The sequence below is a fragment of the Urocitellus parryii genome, chromosome 2, assembly GCF_045843805.1.
Source record: "Urocitellus parryii isolate mUroPar1 chromosome 2, mUroPar1.hap1, whole genome shotgun sequence".
Lineage (NCBI taxonomy): Eukaryota > Metazoa > Chordata > Mammalia > Rodentia > Sciuridae > Urocitellus > Urocitellus parryii.
In genome coordinates this window covers 223,750,417-223,770,409 of record NC_135532.1, presented here as the reverse complement: position 1 = coordinate 223,770,409, position 19,993 = coordinate 223,750,417, and the positions used below count along the sequence as shown (strand labels likewise).

Genomic DNA, 19,993 nt, shown 5'->3' with positions numbered 1-19,993 from the left:
GCTGGGGGCTGCCCTGACCTGTGCACCTCCTCTGCTGTACCAAGAGTTCCCTCGCCTCTACTGCCGAGTGTGGCCGTGGACTCCCTCCCCTGCTCGTGTGGGTATCTGGGGGGCCAGGCCCTGGGTCTCTGGGTGTGCAGACGACCAGGGAGGATGGGCCTCTGTCCTTGGGGATTGTGGGGATGCTCTGCCATGGATTGTTCCCGGTGGGCTTTCTCTGCAACGTGAAGGTTGGGACCTGTCCCTGGGAGCAGTGACTCAGGCTCCTTGTCCCCACAGGCTCAGCTGATGGAGCAGGAACTGCCCCGAGTGTAAACACTTGAAGAGAGGCCTCGAGGGGGCACTCGTGGGGAGCCCGATGCCCCCGTGCCAGTTCCTAAGGCCACGCTGTCAACCAAGAACCTGACCCTCTGCAGACTCTGCCTAGAGCTCCTCTCCCTGCCAACTTTGCCGTCTGCGGGTTTTGTGTTCTGGGACGTGGTAGAGGCTGAGCCCAGAGGAAGTGTGCCGCCCTGCAGGGGCAGCTCCTCGGAGCTTATGTGTGGCTTGTCTGGGAGTGCACACGCATTGCCTGTGTGGACGCACATGCACACACGTGATGGTGTGCATCCTGCCCTCTGCATCGACAGCATCCATATTCTTGTATAAAATACATTTGGGAGGCGCTGGGGTTGTGGCTCAGCGGTACAGTGCTCGCCTAGCACGTGTAGGGCCCTGGGTTTGATCCTCAGCACCACAAAAAAATGAATGAATGGATAGAATAAAGGTCTTGTGTCCAACTACAACTGAAAAATAAATATTTAAAAAATATTTGGGTGGCTGAGGCTGTGGCTCAGTGGTAGAGCGCTTGCCTAGCACAGGTGAGGCCCTGGGTTCCATCCTCAGCACCACATAAAAACAAATAAAGATTTAATTTTTTTTTTTAGTTGTACTTGGACACAATATCTTTATTTGTTTTTATGTGGTGCTCAGGATCGAACTTAGTGCCTCACGCTTGCTAGGTGAGCGCTCTACCACTGAGCCACAACGCCAGCCCCAAGGTTAAGTTTTTTAAAAGAAACTTATTGGGGATATGGCTCAAGTTGTGCGCTCTCCTGGCATGCATGAGGCACTGGGTTCGATCCTCAGCACCACATAAAAATAAAATAAAGATATTGTGTCCACCTAAAGCTAAAAAATAAATATTAAAAAAAAGAGAAACAGAAAAAACTCACATCTGAACTGACTACGTACATTTTCCCTTCCTCCACAGATGTGCATTCGCGATGTGTCAGGTGTTACTAGCCATCTAGGGGTGCCCAAAGCTCGGCTTATGCAAGTGGCCTTTTAAGGTCAGTTCTTTAGAATGGAGGCTCTTGGGGTGATTTTGTCCCTCTTCCAGGGGAGCAGGGTTGGGCACACAGCCCGGGGTGGGGCTTAGAAACCTCTGTTGGCTTTTCACAGAGCCCAGGAGTCCAGGCACACATGGGGGTAGTGAGTCTGAGCAAGGTCGCCATGTGTGCCACCGTCCCAGGGGGTTGGCCGTCCTGGATGGGCACAGGGCTACCTCCAGAATGCCTCCAACGCCTGTCCTCAAAACAGGCACCATAGAAAGGGGATCTTTCCTGCTGTGATGGAGACCCCTCCCCAGCTCCCTGAGAGTGAGAGCCAGACTTGGCTCCCGAGGTGTGCACCTGCCTCCCGTGGTGCTCCCGCACAGCCTGTGCCGCCTCACCACCCTGCCCAGGCCCTGTGCATGCCCCTCGTGGATCAACGCCCTTCTGCTCGTGAACACAGGAATGTGCACGGCCCCGCACTCTGGCACCATTCTGACATTTAATGCAGAATTTACACGGACGTTTGCATTACATCACACTGGTCAATGGGTCTGAGATACATCTGTTGAAAAAGCAGTGTCCTTTGTCTCCACGTGAACACTTGGGAAGCAGCCCGGATACACAACTCTACCAAAGAAAAAGTACAGTACCCATTTCTGTATAAGAATATATTATTTAAAAGACAGTTTAAAAATAAAAATTCTGTACAGCATCATGAATTCCTTTTTTTTTTTGATCAGTGAACAAAATGGTTCTTAGAAAATGTGGCCTGGAGGTGCCCGGCGCAAGGCGCGACCCCGGCCCAGGCATCCTGTGGGGCTCCGCCGCCCTGGACAGTACCGCAGCTCTTCCGCCTCCTTCAGGAACAGTCTGCTGGGAAAAGGAAAGGGCTCCTGGTGAGCCGTGGGGTCAGGCGGGCAGGCCGCGAGCGCAGGACCACAGGACTGTTTTAAAAGATTGAGGTCATGGGACGTCCTGTTGAACACACGCGGGCAAGGAAAGCACCATCCCTCTTCTGAGCCATGGAAGAACCCGAAGCCATCAAAGAAGATGGATGCTGCAGTTGGCTGGGCACCTGGCGAGGACCAGGGCGCTGCTCATTTAACTGCTAAAGCCACAGTGACGCGGGTGCTACCCCAGCTTAGAGGTCTGAGGTGGAGACGCTCGGCCTGTGTGCAGCGAGGCTAGGGCGTGCAGGAGTCGCTGGCCCTCTGGCAGGCCCAGCCCCAGTTCTCAGGCCCTGTGCTCCAAACGCTTTGTAAACTGAGGAACTCTCAAGTCACCCGACAGACATGTGACTGGTATGACCTTATTGTGGGGTGGCTGCATAGACCGCTTCTGCCACCACGCGGGTCAAGTGAATGACCAGTGTCAGCAGGTGCAGGGGAAAATGCCTAGGGGAAATACACAAATGCTTTATTTTGGAAAAGTTTTAAGTACTTCAATTTCACTTTAAAAATATCGTTTTCTGGATGGGCACAGGGCTACTCAGAATGCCTGTAACACCTGTCCCCAAAACAGGCACCATAGAAAGGGGATCTTTCCTGCTGTGATGGAGATCCCTCCCCAGCTCCCTGAGAGTGAGAGCCAGACTTGGCTCCCCAAGGTGTGCACCTGCCTCCCGTGGTGCTCCCACACAGCCTGTGCCGCCTCACCACCCTGCCCAGGCCCTGTGCATGCCCCACGTGGATCAACGCCCTATATATATCCTAATTATGGATCTTTACTACTAACTGAAGTGTGCTCTCCTTTTCTCAGAGCCCAATTCTAATTACTACATTCGAGGAATTAAACACGCTGTACACCATGGCTTGAGTGACCCTCAAGGGTTCATGAGGTGACGTTTAAACCCCATCGTGAGGCCCGAGGAGGTGTTTGGGTGGGGCCTGTGGGAAGTCAGGGATTAGACAGGCCGTGGGGTGGAGCCCCGAGGTTGCGCCTTACAAGAACAGGGGGAGACCAGCACACAAATGCGTACGTGCACACAGGCACACACATGCACACAAAGGGGTCCCAACCCCCTCCCACTCTGTCTAAGCGACCACGCAGGGAGCCGTCCCCCAAGGAGAGCTACCTGCACTTTCCTGCCCATCTCTGCTCTTCCCGCCGCACCTCTCCGTGCTCCCTGGTGCCAGGTGCTCCGTCTTCTTCTGTAACTGGGACAGAGCAGAGCAGGCCAGAGTCAGGGCCAGGGCGGCGAGGGCTGAACCGTGAGCCTGCTGTCCGCGGCTTCCTCGTGCCAGAGTGCACTGCCCTGCCCTGTGCCTTGCCTGGCAGACCATGACCAGCACCTGGACAGGAGCTGGGCCGGCTGCATCCCACAGCTGGGGGCTGGCAGTGGGTGCAGGGTCTATGGCTCAGGCCTGGCCCTGTCACTGCTCTGGTGTCTCCTTTTTGGGGACATGATGGCACTGTGGGGAGTCCTGGTGTCCCCACTGGGCAGCAGGGCAAAGGACGAGAGGCTCAAGACCTTCCCAGCAGCAGCTCGTGGGATGGCCCTGCAGAGAGGCAGAAGCTGACCCCTCCGTGTGGCCCGCCTGACCCCTCGCGTGGCCTGCCTGACCCCTCTGTGGACATCGTGTCCCCTCAGGACTTCAGAGCCCCCCCACTTTGTGGAAGGACCAACTAGCAGAACCAGGACGGCAGGTCTGGCTTCTCAGCTGCCTCGTCAGCGTTGGCCGAGCCCCGTGTGCCCAGCTCTGCCCGCAGGTGGGTGATGCCCCGGAGGACACTTGGCACCCAGTGGGTGGGGCTTGGCGCACCGTCATGGGGAGCCCTGGCTTAGGTGAGCAGGGGCCAGGAAGGGAGGGGGCAGTGGTGGCCGAGGCCAGGTCTGGGAGGAGCGTGAGGGGCCTGAGACTGCTCTAGATGTCCTGGGCCCTGAGCAGGAGGAGGGACAGAGAGAGGCCTCGTGGGAAGCTGGTGTCAGGCTGGGGACCTGTGGGTCCCGAGCAGCAAGGGCTTTGGGGGGACACGTGCACCAGGGAGTACTGAGGCAGCCGTGCCGCTCCCGGGTTCGTGGAGACATGACCTTCCCTGACCTGTGGCCTTGACCTTTCCTGAGAGCCAGAGCAGCCTGAAGCCAGACAGGCTCCCTGAGCACAGAGGAGCGGGGCCGCCTGGTGTGTGCTCTGTGCTGGGAGCCCAGTGTGATGGTCACTCTGTCCTGGTCTCTCTGCTGCCCTGCATGGACAGCTGGGGCCAGGAAGTGAGGGACCTCCCAGGCCAGAGCCCCTGACAGGGACCGGTGCTCTAAGGCTGTGTGCCCCCCCCCAGGTTCTCGATGAGACATGGCGGCCAACCCTCAGAGGAGCCAGGTCCCCCAGCGCTCCTCAGGGCCTGCGTGTACAGGCCAGTTGTCCCAGAGCGTCCAGACGCCCGGCCTCCCCGTGGCTTGGTAGCCTGGGTACTGCCTGTCCAGCACATACAGGGCTTGGGCTGGGTGACAGCAGAGCCTAACCCCTCCACGTGGCCTGCCTGACCCCTCCACGTGGCCTGCCTGACCCCTCGTGTGGCCTGCCTGACCCCTCCACGTGGCCTGCCTGACCCTCCACGTGGCCTGCCTGACCCCTCCACGTGGCCTGCCTGACCCCTCCACGTGGCCTGCCTGACCCCTCGTGTGGCCTGCCTGACCCCTCGTGTGGCCTGCCTGACCCCTCTGTATGGCCTGCCCGAGCCCTCCGTGTGGCCTGCCCGAGCCCTCCGTGTGGCCTGCCTGAGCCCTCTCGTGGCCTTCACCTCCTGCATGGCGTCGTCCAGCTGTTTCAACTCCTCGTAGTGGTCTCTGGATTCCCAGAGGGGCTGCAGCATGATCTCCTTCACCACGGGGAACAGCTGCGGAGAGAGACGGCCCTGTGTCTGTCCACCGCTCTTGGGCAATGGCGCACGCTCAGGAAGAGAGCGGTCAGGCCTGCGGTTTCCCAGATCCCTCAGGAGCCCCTTCCCCCAGGTGGCCCTCCTGGGTGGGGGCCTTCAGGGAGACCTAGGTGACAGTGGTGGGAAGCCTTGTGGTCAGCCCAGTACCTGGGGCTGTTACCAGGCTCCAGCGCCATCCCCTCCCGCGGCTCCTTGGGGGACCCCCAAGTCCTCTCCCTTCCCCTGCCCCCTCCCTTCCCCTGCCCCCGGGAGTCACAGGTGGGGACGGGCCGGGAAGTTCCTGTGCTGACACACACAGGTGACGGCTGCCCAAAGCCCCCTGGCTGGTGGTCCTGGAAGAGGAAGGGCAGCCCTGAGACATACCCCGCCCAGAGGGTTGGCAGAACAGGGGGTGGGTGTTGGGGGAGGGCACGATGACTCTGTCTTGGACATGGGGGACTCGAGGTGGAGGCCTTGGGCAGTGGCCATAGGCGCCAATTCTGGTTGGTTCCTTAGGGGTGAGGCCTGGGAGTCAGGAGAGCCAGGCGCCAGAACTTGGGCCGGTGGTGACGGGCGGCAGGTGGGTCCCCCACAGTGCAGGGGAGCCCAGCACCCAGAGAGCCAGAAGGCGGCTGGGCCCCGCAGGGTGCAGTGGCTCCCCAGCAGCCGTCTCCATGACAGCAAGACGGTGAGGCGTCTGTGCTCTGTGGCCGCATGCACGTGTGTGTGCAGGTGTGTACACGTACTGACACGTGTGTGTGTACAGATGTGCGTGAGTGAACGTGTGAATGCCCGTTTGCAGGTGTGTGTGTGCTCATGTGCACAGACGTGTGCATGTCTCAGTGGTGCACCATCAGTCTGTGGTGACGGCCACTCACCTTGGTCACCGTTTCGAACATCGGGATCAGGACAAACTTGATGAACCCAATTTGGGCTGTAGCTTTGGTCACTTTGTCTCGGTCCATGAACGGGGCCACGGGGAGGCCTTCTGACTTCTCACGGTCGCTCTGTGGGAGTGTGGCAGACAGAGGCGCCATGGGACCTGGGAACCCTGAGCGTCACTGTCCTCACAGGAAGAAGGGAAGCAGCTGCGGGGCCAACACCGTGTGCTGGGAGGGGGAGGCGCCTCCGCAGGCGTGCGGAGCCGGGCAGTGCAGCCCTGGCCCGAGGCCGCCCTGGCCAGGGCATCGCAGGGCTGTGCAGGCTTCTGTCCCGGCTCCCTGTGCTGTCCTCATGAGCTGACCCGCCCAGGCTCGCCTTCCCTGGGCTCCCCTGCCTCTCTGGCTCTCGCTTCTCCACCTTTCTGCAGTTCACCTGAGGAGCTGCCCCTAAAGGCAGCTCCACGGTGGTGACAGGTGGCCTCAGCCCCTCGGCTCCTCGGCTGCTGCCGGGAAGGCGTTCTGCAGGCTGGGGGTGGGGGCTGGGCACGCCAGCACACCCCGACCCCATGTCGCAGGCCGCTAAGAGCCCTCGGCCTCGCGAGTCTCTTACCTGCATAAAATACTCTTCTAACAAACAGTCCACCCAGGGCTCCGCCACCTCCGTGGGCCGCACCTCGTTAGAGATGTCGCAGCACTTGATCAGGATCATCTTCAGCTGAAAGAGGATGGAGGTGACGCAGATCAGAGTGTAGACCACTGCTGCGGCATGGGGCGGGGGTGACCTCCCAGGTGGGAACTGGCCCCGAGGCCAGGTGAGGGGAAGCAGCTGTGCCATCTGGAGGGACATGCTCCCCCCACCAGGAGACTGGGAGCGCCAGCCACCCCATGGCATCAGACACTGACACTTGTAATACCAACTATAAACCTCAAGTTCAAACATCATTTCCTGTTGTCAAGGCAGCAGAGAGAGAGGAGGCCCTGTCAGGAGGCTAAGAGAGGAGGCTCTGCCAGGAGGCTAAGAGAGGAGGCCCTGTCAGGAGGCTATGATGGACAGGGTGCCAAGAAGAGACCCGAGGCTGGGAGTGTGAGAACGAGGAGGTGTCTTTCAAGAAAGGGCGAGGAAGGAAGCCCCCATTTAAAGCACCGAGGAGGGGTGCCTCGGAACTTGGGAACCCAGCCCAGCCCTGCCGGCCCACGGGGAAACATGTCCTAGCCACGCAGGAGGGCCCTTTGGGGGGCAGCCCTGCACAGCTGGCCTTGTAAGTCGTGACCCCGGGTCTCCCGCCTGGGCTGGCTGCTGGGACCCCGGGCGGCCGTCCCCGGGGGCAGGGCAAGACCACGCACCAGGGTCATGTGCTCCTCGTTGCTGTAGTCAAAGTTCTCCATCTTTTCCTTGAAAGAATCCATGATCTCTGCGTGCCGCGCCATGTCCGTGGCCAAGATCAGCGTGATCATCCCCTGAGTCGCGAGAGAAGAAAGGGTCAGCAGGGGCACCACCTGGACGGTCGCTGAGCCCCCGACGTGGTTCCCCGCGGTCTAAGAACCGCGGTCCTCGCTCTACAGACACGGAGACGCGATGTGACGCGCAGAGGGACTCGCCCAGGCCACAGCTGGTGGGAGGCCCGGGCCCCACTCAGGTTGGCCTGGCTTCTGCCGCGAGGGCAGGTCCATGCGCCACGGGGCAGGCCCGAGGGACACTGGCTGGCTCGGGCTCACAGGTGGACTTGTGGAATCTAGCCGTTTCCGCCCAGGACCTTTCCCCCACGTTTGGCCGTCTAGATGGGCCTGTCCCTTCCAGACCGTGTTGAAGTCCAGAACGGACTTTCTAAGGGTATGTTTTCTGCCATCTCTATGTGTACATGTGATTTGGAAATTATAAAAATATATTTAGTAACCCTTAACCAATTTGTAGACGAGCAGGCAGTGAGTTTTTTAACTTCCATGTTTTCATTACTGCTGTGGTTTGAACATGGTCGGCCCCTCCAAACCTCATGTTGAAATGGGGTCCCCAGGGTAACTGTGTGAGAGGTGCTGGGGCCTTTGAGGAGAGTTTGGGTCCCAGGACTCCACCCCCTGGGGACTGCGACAACTGTCCAAGGAGTGGGTGAGCTCTCACGCTCACTGGCCCTTTAAGCTCCTGGTGAAGCACTCAGCTGAGCAGCCCCCACCAGAAGCTGAGCAGAGGCAGGAGCCACGCTCTCGGACTTTCAGCCTCCAGAACTATAAGTAGAAAGAAACTTCTTCCCTGATAAATCACCTAGCCTATGGTATTTTGTTACAGCAACAGAAAATGTCCTAAAATGACGACTTTGTTAACCAAATATGGGCTCGGGAAAAGTCACACAAGTCAAAATCACTATCATCCATCCACCCTTCCATCCCTCCCACAGACATTTACAGAGCCTCTCTGCCAGGTGGGGTGTTCTACTTTTCCAAGAAAATAAAACCACCAGCATCAAATATAATTAAATATAATTAATATAGGGAACACCACATATACATTCTTTTGGGGTGGGCATCACCTGCATTTTGAATTATGTAATACCGATGTAAAAATCTGTTATTCTAAAGGATTTGTCCACTTATCCTCAGAATCTTCAATGATAAGATTTTTTTTTTTTAAATTGCAACAACTGGATTTTACTCCTAGAGAAAGTCTTCACCCCAGTAAGGTTTTGAAGCAGGACGGTCCTTGTAGGTCCCTGGGTGGCCACCATGGGGAAGAGCCTGTGTGCGGTCAGGCGAGCCCGCCCTGCATGCTGCCTAGCAGGCCCCCAGCCAGACACCAGGCCCTCTTACTGGAGGAGCCCTGCTGGGCAGGCCCAGGCAGCAGCCGCCATGCGGTGGACGTCCCCTCACAGCTAGCCCCTTCAGGGGGAGGCTAGCCAGAGCCTGCCATCACCACCATGGCACGAGCTTGCCGCTGCTCCAAGAACACGGAGGAGAGGGCAGACGGCCTATGGGAATGTGGGGCCAGGGGTCGTGGTGCAGCAGGGACCTGACCAAGCCCGGGGCTGGCTCTGCACTTCGGCTGTGGACCGAGGGGCCTGGTGGCGCTCAGGCCACGGCTCTCTGCTGGAGTGAGGGGGCCGGGCTTCCCCCGCTGTGCTGGCCGCGGGGTGAGGGGCCTGAGACAGAGGGCAAGTCCCGTGGGATGGAGGGCAGCAGCTGCTCCTGGAGCCTGTGTCCTGGCCTGCCTGCAGAGCCCCGCCCCCCCCCCCCCCCCGGGGCAGCACATGACTGCTGAAATGTGTCCCCTGCGTCCTGGAGGCCGGAGTCCAGAGTGCTGTCCACAGGGTCTCCCAGAATCTGGAAGGGTTCCTCCTGCCTGTCCAGCTGCTGGTGGGCCTAGGCCTTCCCTGGCTTGTGTCCACATCACTCTGGTCTCTGCCTCCTGTGTGTGCCCTGTCCTCCTCTGTCCCCGAGGAGGACACTTGTTGGTTCAGGCCCAGCTGGGCATCCACCCTGGCATCTGGAAATGAACTGAAGTCCTTCTGCAAAGACCCTTTTCCAGATAAAGTCACAGGCACACGTTCTGGGCCGGCTGCCGTGGGCCCTCCCCGCCCTCCCTGGTTCACTTTGGGACTGTCCCTCCCTGCAGTGTCTGCAGGTGGAGCTCCATGGGGACCTGTGGGGATTAGGGCTCCATGGGGACCTGTGGGGGGAGGCCATCTCTCTGGGTGCCCGGGCAGGGGCTGCTGGGTGGGATGGTCTTCTTGTGCCGGTGGCAGTGGGGCTGACCATGCCATGGTCAGGTGACCCAGCTGGAGCTATGGGCGGAGGGGTCAGCTCAGCAGGTTGGAGCAGACGTGCCTGTCCGTGGAGTACACCCCCTGGGGCAAGGGATCCAAGCTGTCTAAGCTTCAGTGTCCTGAACTACAAGATGGACACAGGGCTCATCTCAATGAGCTGGTGGGGGTTGAATTGAGTGGCTGTGATAGGCAGGCCAGTGGACATCAGGTGCCCACAGCCTGGGTCCCCTCTCCATTCTGGGTCCTGGAGAAGGCAGGGAAGGAGGGCAGGTTCCCAGAGTCCCTGGTGGCTTTGCTGTGACCAGGACTCTCTGGGGCCTCCAGCCATGGACAGTAGGGTTCTGCTGTCCCCACAGCCTCCCTGCACGCAGAGGACCCTGGCCCACGCACCTGTCTGATCTGCTTGAACCCGTCTGCAGGCACGTTGGAGAAAATGTTGCACTCGGGCTGGGCCAGGATCTGGAAGGCCACGGCACAGTGGTGGTTCTCCAGGGGCGAGATGTCGTTGTAGCGGACGGCCAGCTCTGTGCGGGCATTGATCTGGTACCTGGGGTGCGAGGGCAGAGCAGAGGAGCTCAGGTGCAGGTGGCCTGCAGGGAAGCGCCACGACCCGGAGGGGGTGCCGTCCGCCTTGCCAGGAGCCCCTCTGTCAGCGCCCCTGGCTCCCAGCTGCTCCCACCGGCCAGGTCCCACCCACGAGCTGGGCTTCTCCCTGGCAGAGTGCCTCAAGCATGGTGGCAAAACGGTCAGTCATCAGTCTGTGCGAAGGCGGGAGTGGGAGAGGGACCAGCTGCGTTCTGGGTCAGAGGCGGAGGGTCGGCCCTCCCCGCCGGCCTGTGCCAGCAGGAAGGGAACCGGTGGCTGCCTGGAGGCCCACCTCCTTTGAGGAGCAAGATGGCCACACCCTGGAATCCACTGTGGTCCTGGCGGACGACGGCATGGCTCTCAGGACACTTATGTCATGGCACAGACACACAGGTTCATGAGGAAGGACCCACAGGTCACTGTGAATGCAGGCCCCTGCCACATGCTGGGCCCTGCTGGCTGGGCGGGCGGCACTCTGCCCCACAGCAGGAGGGGCTCAGGGCTCTGCCCTTCCTCCTGGCCCCACAGCCCCACGATGGGCCACCTCTGGGGGCGGCCACCCTCCTCTGCTGGTTACCCTGAAGGCTCCCCTCAGGGGAGGCCCAGGCCCTGGACCAGGTGGGGAGGCTGGGAGCTGTGTCCTGCAGGGGCAGAGCTGGGGGGCCTTCCTCCACATCCCTGGATGGGAACCGTCTGGGGGTCAGGCTGGAGGGTTCCCTGATGGCCAGGGGCACATTTAAGAGCAAAGGAGAAAGAAGCATGTACACACGTGTTGTTGTACCCCGGGTGATCCAGGTCGTGGCAGACGGCCGCTGTCATCAGGACCATGATATCCACTTGGGAAAACTTTTCCTGGAGGAGGGACAGCGTTCAGTTTCTGCCCTTTTCACAGGGAGCAGGGCTGGCCGAGGAGGGGTGGGGTGGTGGGAGACAGTGACAGGCAGGACACGCTGCCCTCCAGCCAACAGGAGCCCCTAGGCCGGGAGAGGGAGGACCCAGAGCCTGGCTGGGGTGGGGAGGTGGGACCCAGCGACTTTCGATCCTGGGAGTGGCCTCACACAGGTGGAACAGCTGGGACCCCAGGCCTGTGGCTATCTCTGGGGAGGGTGCTGCTGCTCCCCTGCTGGGAGACAGCTGGGTGGCCGTGGGGGGACGCACCTGGAGCCCACAGAGCCAGATCATGCTGTACATCATCTGGGTCACGCAGAAGCAGTGCCGGAAGTTATGGAACGGGTTGTTTCTGTAGTTGTCGTGCACGCAGAGCTGTGGAGGCCAGAAAGTCAGAGCCGCCCTGTGCCTGGCCTGCCCACCCTGCCCACCCTGCCCCCAGATGGCCCCAAGGAAGATCAGGGGAGCTCCACCCGAACCGAGGCCAGAGCGTCCCTGAATTTGCTGCTGTAGAAACCAGGGACCCTTGGAGCCTGAGAACGTCCATGGGCCCTGCCCTGGTCACTGGGCATGGACTGAGGTGTCCACGGGGGTGTGTGATAAGCCTTGCTGGGAAGCAAAGTTGGGTGCGGGCAGGGGACAGTACATGAGGGGCACTAGGTCCCCTCACCTTCCCACAGGTCTTTAATGCTCAGTTCTGAGCAATTGTCTAACTTTTTACACACACACACGCACACGCACACGCACACGCTCTGCCGGAGCCCATTCCACCTCACTTGCCTCTCTGACTCTGATTTCAGCTATTTCTTTGCTCCTCCAAGTGGGAGCTTGGGGGGCCCAGGGCAGGTGGGAGGACAGAGATGGGCCCAATGCCCTAAAGTCCTTGCAGAACTTGCACAGAAATGACGCCTCCCTTGGTAGCAGTCCCCCAGGAGGTGTGCAGCCCCGACTCCAGTGTGGCTGGAGGGTCTGCCCGAGGACAGAGTGGACGGGACACTTACCAGCCACCGCCTGAGTGTGATGGGGTTGATGCTGAAGTCCCTCACCAGGCCCAGATCATGGTACATGTGCTCCAAGCAGCTCAGCATCTGTGGGCAAAGGGCCGCGGTCAGCACTGGGAGAAGGGAGGCCAGCTGCCCACTCCAGCTCTCTGCACTGTCCTGGGAAATGCCACCAGGGTGACCCAGTGGTGTGACCCGTCCCAGGGAGGGTGAGCTCTTATCCTCAGAGTGGGTCCTGATCAGTGGGTGTGCCTCCAGGATCACCCAAGTGGGGTGTGGGGTCTGGGAGCACAGACCGGTCTCCTGGATTGGGGAAGCCAGTTCAGAAGCTATTGAGGTTCACACAAGAAGGAAGAGCGGCTGGGTGGGGTCCCCCACTCCCCACGACTACAGAAATCACTTTATTAACATCTACCCTGGAAAGCACGCAGGTCAATAGCATAGTTTAGAGTCCTAGGGTGCAGTTCACCCAGCGCACACCTGGGGACGGGCACCTCCTGGAGCGGAAGCCCGTCACTTGACTGTGGCTGAGGGATCAAAGGAGTTTGATGGTTTACATATAAAAAGTGCTAAATGATGCTCCTCTGGGGAGCATAATGGGACCAGGGACGTTTTCTAATGTCCTAATCACAGAGTCTGCAGTGTGGGCCGCGCTGGGGTAAGGGCTCCTCCTAAAGGTGATTTCAGGGAACTCTGCTGTCTGCAGACCCTGTTCAAGGTGAAACGGTTTGTGTAGCCCTGTTGTCCTGGAGTTCATTAAGCCAGGGAGGAAGAGACAGGTGATTCTAAATCAGGGAGCTCCACAAGCGCCTGCTGTTTCCCGGGGAAAGCAGGTCTCGGACGCAGAGCCCATGGAGATCTGCAGAATGGGGATACCGAGGCAGCTCCAGAGGGCGTGTGGCAGGACCCAGTGACGGCGCCTGCCTCCGTCTGTCCACCCATGGCTTGGTGCTTGCACGTGGCAGTGGCTGTCCCTGCCGGAGCCCAGCACGCTTCTCCCCTGGGTGCACCCTGTGGGAAGGTCACATCCGGGGCTGAATTGTGTCCACCAAGCACATCAAAGCTGACAGCCGGCCTGACCACATGAGGAGACAGGGCCTTTACAGAGGTGGGAGGGCAGCAGGTCACTGGGGTGGCCCTGATCCACCACGACCCGTCCTTGTGAAATCGGGATGCAGACACACACCGCGGACCGCCCTGCAGGAAGATGCCATCTATGAGCCACAGGAGGAATCCGCCTGGAGGCACCTTGACCTTGGCCAACTTCAGCCTCCAGAATGTGAGACAGTAAGTTCCCATAGTGTAAGCTGTCCAGTGTGTGCACTTGGCCTCGGCCACCTGAGCGAAGACGGCAGGGTGCCACTGACACGCATTCTCGCGTGGTCAGCAGTGCAGGAGAAGCGGGCGCGGCAGGGGAGACAGATTCGGTAACACTGATCTCTTAGTGTCTTCAGGATAGGGAACAGATTCTGTGGCATCACGGAGAGTCAGTCCATTTGGAAGGCTGGACACTATCACGGGCCACATGTGGCGGCTTGAGATGTCACACCTGGGACGTCCTGGAAGCGAGCTATCCGCAGGCTCATCTTCCCTGATAGGACTGTACAGGCGTGGTTAATGTGAAGGGGGCCAGGTTTGGGAGATGGTGGCCCCTAAGGAGCCCCTTACAGAGGGCTGGCATCTGGGCCTGGATGAGGATTAGAGGGCTGGATCCAGGTTGCTGCACAGCAGCTGCCCAGGTCACCCAGCCGGGGGCCTCGCTGTCCAGAGCTGCCCGTGTTCCCACTGTCCTGGATGTCAGCCTCAGGACCACGGGGCCTGAGACCCCTTGCTCCCGCCCCACTAGCCCAGACCCTGCTCAAATCGGCCCTGAAGAACTGAAGTGTTTGCTGTGAAATCAGAGTCTGGAGACAAAGGCAGCTGGCAGACAAACCATCTGGTGCCAACATGGTGCAGGGACGGCCCATCTGCTCCCTGCTTGCAGGCCTGAACCATGTCCCCGAGCGAGCGCAGCTCCCAGACGCTGTGGTGGTGCTGGGCTGAGTGGGCTGCGTGACTGTGAGGGGCAGAATTATAAGGGGGCCCCAGCAACATGACAGAGCCACCATGCCTGCTGTCCCAGCCCGGGAGGAAGCCCTAACAGATCAGAGGCACCAGGGCAGCCTGAGGTCCTGTTCTGTCTGGTTTGGGATGGGTGGGACACTGTGCCTGGCTGCTGGGTGGCAGGACTGCCCCACTGGAAGGGAGTGAGGCTTACTGATAGCTAGAGGCAGTTTCACGTGCTCTCGGTCTGTCCCGCCAGTTGTCATTCTTCCTATTCACAAATTCCCGGCATCGCCCGATTCACCAGAGGCCAAGGCCCCAGGCTTTGGGAACCCCTGGTTTGTCACAGCAGGCAGCTGGACACTTCTGGAACTACCTTGCCAGTTTTCCTGGCCAAAGCCATGGGCAGTGGGAGACACCACACAGGGGCTGGTCAAGCTGCAGGAACTGGCACCTGGCAGCCCTGAGAACGGCTGTAAACACTCTGCAAATTGGAGGACAAAGACAAGTGGGCTTTCTCATGGGTGCATGAACCCTTCAACTCATGGGGCGAAGCTTCCACCACTCCAGCCACGGGCAGCTCCATGCTCAGATGCTCCATGAGGAGGAAGGTGGCTGAAGGGACGGTTAGGCTGTCCATCCCTCGCCCTGGCTCTGCGGCACTGCAGTGGGCTGAACTCACATGATGTGGCTTTCCTAGAGGAAGAGCCAGAGCCATGCTGGCCCCTGCGGGAGCAGGAGTCCTGGCGCTCTAGGCGCTCTGTTGTGGGGTGACTTGCCTTGGACTTGCTGTGCCCAGCCTCAGGGGAGCTGCGTGCCACTGCTCCTCAGGCTCTGCCTCCGCTCCCTGGGCCTCCACACTCAGGCCTAGGAGGGCTGCCCACTTACAACCCATCCTGCTCCTGTGATTTCTGCTCCAGTCCTGCAGCCTGGGTGCTGGGTGCAGACTGTGGGCTGCTGATGCTCTGCAGCATCTGTGGGCTGCTCTCCTGGGGGAACTGGCGTGGGGAGCAGAGGCTGGGTCTTGGCTCTGCTGGCCGGTGTGCACTGGGAGACCACATATGTGGAGCATGAGCCTCGGAGATTCTGGTAGCCTGGTATCGGTAACCCTGAGTCGTGAATCCTAACGGTGCCAAGTCTCACTGCGGGAGCCTCTGTGGCTGCAGGTGAGCACACTCGGGCTGGGTCCCCAGGCTTCGGTGTTGCTGAAAAGCCACAGAGTCCTCAGATTTTGGTGGGTTGAAAATAGCTGGGTCTGATGTCCATCCAAGGTGAGGGGACTTTTTCTTTTCTTGGGGTGTGGACAGAGAAGGGCATGTCTGATATTATTAGAGAAATAGACTCAAATGAAAAAAAAAAAGACTGCTTTTTTGTGCTCCTCAGGTCATGGGAAGTTTTGAAGAAACAGCTGGGTGCCAGAAGTGACTCTTCTTTCCCCGAATCCCACGTGTCCATGTGTCTGGTGGCCGTGCAGCTGCCTGGGTCAGGACTCCAGGTGTGGAAGCTCCCCACCCGACTGCCGTCCCATCTCCTGGGCCCTCCTGAGCCTATGAAGTACTAGTTTGAACTAAAACCTGGAGACCCAGGGTTTTCTTCTATAGAGAAGAGCAGACAAGAGAAAGCACAGAGGAGGACAAGCAGTTGTGACATTCCCGGTGAGGGTCCACGGTCCTGAGCAGCCCCCCCGTGACCCTGGCACCCATGGTGCCCTCACCTACCTCATTGGGCTCCCACAGCCAGACGTCAAAGGTGGGCTTCCGCAGGGCTTCGATGGTCTCTGGAGAGAGCAGGTACTAGGAGGACAGGAGTTCCAAGTTAACCGGGCCCTGAGGTGTGTGCAGACAGAGGCCAGTGGCCTCGGATGCAGATGGTGGCATGTGCTCCTTGATCCCCTGCACAGATACTGTGCACAGACCCATGGTGCCTTCCTCTGGAGAGGTAAAACAACTGAATGGACTTGCATCACGGTGGCCAGAGTAGGGCAAGGCCTGGGACCCCGGGCAATGGAAGTGTTCCCTATCTTGACCGTGGCAGAGGTCTGTGTGTGTGGACGTCTGTCAGAATTCACAGCACTCTGCATCTAGAGAAGACGAGCTGTACCCATCGTCAATCAGGTGTCACACACCGACAATAAAAACACAGGAAAGAGAAGCCCAGGGGGAACGGGCCCTCAGCACACGGCAGATGCAACTCAGATGCTGGGTCCACCCGGGTTCAGCTGTGGGCTCAGCCACACACTTGCCGATGGGGCTGAGCCTGAGGCCAGCTCCGCCGCACACCCCACGTTCAGGGTGTGGAAGACACGGCCCGTGGCATCTGCTGTGGCCTTCTCCCAGGTCTTTTGTTGGTTTTCTTAAGAAGGGGCTGGCCTGGAGGACTGGCCTGGGCCGTGCGTGGTGAGTCCTGGGACAGGGTCACTAGGGATGTGGGTCCTGTTTTCCTGCAGAGAGACACTGGTCTCCAGAGGAAAGTCTCCAATCACATTCCGCGCATGGCTCAAACCTCGCCAAAAAACCACTCACCGACCCCCAGGCCCACACGGAGGCTCCTGGAGGCCTTGGCCGCCACTCGGACTGTGGGGCCCAGTGCCTCAGTCTCAGCTAAGAGTAGGAGCCAGGGGTTGGCTGGCTCACCACCCGAGGCCACAGCTGCGAAGGCGACCTTTCTTAACAGCCCACTTCCTTAATAGCTCAGTCCCAGCGCAGGGCTACTGAACCAAGGGCCTGGCTGCTTTGATAACCTGAGGAGAGTCTCCATTAAAACTGTGGGATTGTTCAGGGACAGGAGATCCAACCAAGTGCATTTTAGAAAATTCAAACATTCAAGGTCAACCTACATTTTTTTTTCTTTGATAATTTAGTTGTCAATGGACCTTTACTGACTGATATGCAGTGCTGAGAATCGAAGCCAGTGCTTTCCACCTGCCAGGCAAGTGCTCTGCCACCGAGCGACAGCCCAGCCCTCAAGTTCAACCTCTCTTGAGTGCAAACACCTCTTACAGAGTCAGCCCAGTGTGCTGAGAGACTCGGCCAGCGGTCAGGAGGTCAAAGAGAAAAACCTTCTGCCAGAGAGTGACCCACCCTTGAGCAGCCAGAGACCTGTTTTTATCAATGTCCGTGGGGCTCCTGGGCCAGGGGGTTGGCACACAGAGCTGCTGCCTTCCCTAGGCTGGACTTCCAGCTCACCTTGGGATAGGTGGGGACATCTCTTCGAGGAGCCAACTTCTTGTTGTTATCCAAATGGCTATACTTACAGGGACAGCTTGTCCTGAGGAGAAAAGGTGGACATCAGTGGCAGCACTGCCCTCAGGCCTGGGGCTCCCCTGTGCAGGGCACCGGCACCCCATCAGAGCAAGAGCGAACGAAACCCCAAAGCCAGCCCCCGGGCCCCAGACACGACTTGGTCTCATTGCAGTGGAGTCCTGAAGGCAGCGGCACGGGGCTGGTGGACCCTGGTTGGACCTGGGCTGTCATACGGGCTCTTGGAAAACACCAGAGTCAGGTGAGGAGTCTCTTTCCAGCTTTAGACAAGCTTCTAAATCTCCTCCTCCGCCCACCCCCTTGTAAGGATGGCCTGAGGCCTGAGCCCAAGCAACTCCACTTTAAAACTCCAGTTTGAAACCTGCGTCTCCCCAGGCACACCCACAGAGCCCCCCAGTGTGGCCTCAGGCACCAACCGGTCACTTCCCCCACCCTGACAAGCTCAGAGTGAAGTCTCTGTTACGTTTTCCTCACCTCAATAAGGGGGAAAGGCAAGAAAATCAGGGTGGGGACCACCAGACCAGATGCTTTAACCCAGGGCAAATGACCTCACTGCGAAACCTGGTGGTAGCAGCTGATAGGGATTGAAAGGGGGTCAGAAGCCCCAAAATTTAGTATAAATATTGGAGCAAATGAGCATTCAGCCAGCTGACACTGACGTAGACAACCCTGAGAGCTTGATGAGGACCTGGACTGACATCCCAACTCTTCCCATGTGCCTGATCCTCTGCATTGTTCTCACCACCCTCAAACCCTACAGCCACATTTGGCCCTGTGAGAGCTGCAACTTCTCCCTATGACCCTCTCCTCAGCCAGCCGTCACTTCCACCCAGGAAAAGCCTACCTTGGTTCCTGACCTGATCACCGTGGTCTGACTGTGCATCTGCTAGACTCAGAGCCTAAGACTTGAGACTTCTGATCTGACACTTGAGCTTTGCATGCAGAGGGAATGTCTGTCATGAGTCTGTCGTGATTAAGTGTGTTTGCAGTGCTTAGATTTAATCCAGAATTGTATGCTGGGAATTGATTATGTCTATTGCCGTGCCCAGAGTTAAGGATTGTCATTGCATAAGAACCTATAGAGTGAAATTGTATTAAGTGGTTTAAGTGAATAAAGCCTTGACAAGGGCAGAAGTGCATGGACATTCATTATCTCTCCCCTCGACTGCATAAGTCACACCTTCTGTCCATGGTGACACTCCTCTGCCTCACAGTGCTGGGGATCAAACCCAGGGCCTCACACATGCGAGGCAGCTCCTCTACCACTGGGCTTCCTCCTCAGCCCTAAAAGTTCTTCTTCGTTTTAATGATATAGGCAGAACTTTCTTATTTTAACAAGTCCAGACACACAGGAGTGCAGAGGAAACACCCCCACGTCTTCAATGACTTGCTCCTTCCCCTGCGCCCACTCCCGGGGGGTGCCTTCTGTGAGCAGTTTGGTGTGTCCTTGCAGAGCACACCTGGGCGTGGACCCCATGGAGAGCCACTTGTACTTCTGAACAAAGAGGGAACTGGACCAAATTTACTGTGCGGCAACTTGCTACTTCCACCTAACGCCAGGCGCTTAGTCCCTGTGGCTTCACAAGCTGGACTCATTTTCCAGTGGATGAGAAGCACTTGTGCGGTCCTCCAAGTGTGTCTGCAGCACCTGCTGCAGTCCAGGCCCCAGAGCTGGGCCTTCAGGTGTTTGCAGTTTCCCTGCCTACAATGTTGAAGGCTGAAATTTCTTAGTTTTTCTTCCCCACTCAACATGAGAAGGAAATGAGCTGCGTATGTTTTGGAGTGTGCTGGCCTGCAGGGCTGTCCCCGGGGCTGCCTGTAGAGGTGGCCCCAGGAGCTCTGGCTTCCCTGGCCAGGGCAGACCAGGAATCAGGGTTGGAACTCAATCAGCTTAGAAGTGAGCATGCTCCCCACTTGTCCAGAGGAGGGCTGCAGAGGTGGGACCCCTGGGCAGCCTGGAGTCACCCTGTGGTGTGCAGGGGCCAGTACATCAGTAAACAAAGCTCTACCTTCTGGAAAAGCCATTTATCCTGGGCAGTAAGAGCTACAGAGGAAGGCACAGCCTTTAAGTCTGTACTTCTGCTTAGGGAGATTGATCTTAAGAAGAAAGAATTAGACACGAGTAAATAGCTCTGTGCACAAAGAGGTTGTGCAGCGTTGTCTGCTGTTACAACGCAGAACACCCCAGGGGCCACCTCAAGGCCTCCGGTGGGAAATGATTCAAGCCACTTTGGCTCATCCACATGGAGGATGGCTACATCAGTATCAAGGTGATTGTGGCTATGATATGAAGCAAGGGAGGTTCACGTGAGGGGAAAGTGAAAGGCCACCCACAGTAGGGAGGCCAGGGCAGGGCACGTTTGGTGGTTAACAAAGTGCTGGGTCATGGCCTTCTAGAAACATCCATGAGCT

The 19,993-nt window shown here is 58.6% G+C and overlaps 1 protein-coding gene across 1 annotated transcript in view; it reads right to left on the bottom strand.

The window, feature by feature from the left end:
• Positions 1-2,097: 2,097 nt before the first annotated feature.
• The window catches only part of Pde9a (phosphodiesterase 9A), an 84,318-nt gene continuing 66,422 nt past the window's right edge, over positions 2,098-19,993 (bottom strand). The window contains exons 8-19 of the mRNA XM_026410069.2: positions 17,507-17,588; positions 16,040-16,114; positions 12,279-12,365; positions 11,548-11,652; positions 11,159-11,241; positions 10,195-10,351; positions 7,397-7,510; positions 6,663-6,767; positions 6,050-6,178; positions 5,055-5,150; positions 3,391-3,472; positions 2,098-2,189 (exon numbers count right to left, since the gene is read on the bottom strand). Of these exons, the coding sequence (XP_026265854.2) occupies positions 2,176-2,189; positions 3,391-3,472; positions 5,055-5,150; positions 6,050-6,178; positions 6,663-6,767; positions 7,397-7,510; positions 10,195-10,351; positions 11,159-11,241; positions 11,548-11,652; positions 12,279-12,365; positions 16,040-16,114; positions 17,507-17,588 (1,129 nt within the window). The 3' untranslated portion in view covers positions 2,098-2,175. The remainder of the gene's footprint in view (positions 2,190-3,390; positions 3,473-5,054; positions 5,151-6,049; positions 6,179-6,662; positions 6,768-7,396; positions 7,511-10,194; positions 10,352-11,158; positions 11,242-11,547; positions 11,653-12,278; positions 12,366-16,039; positions 16,115-17,506; positions 17,589-19,993) is intronic.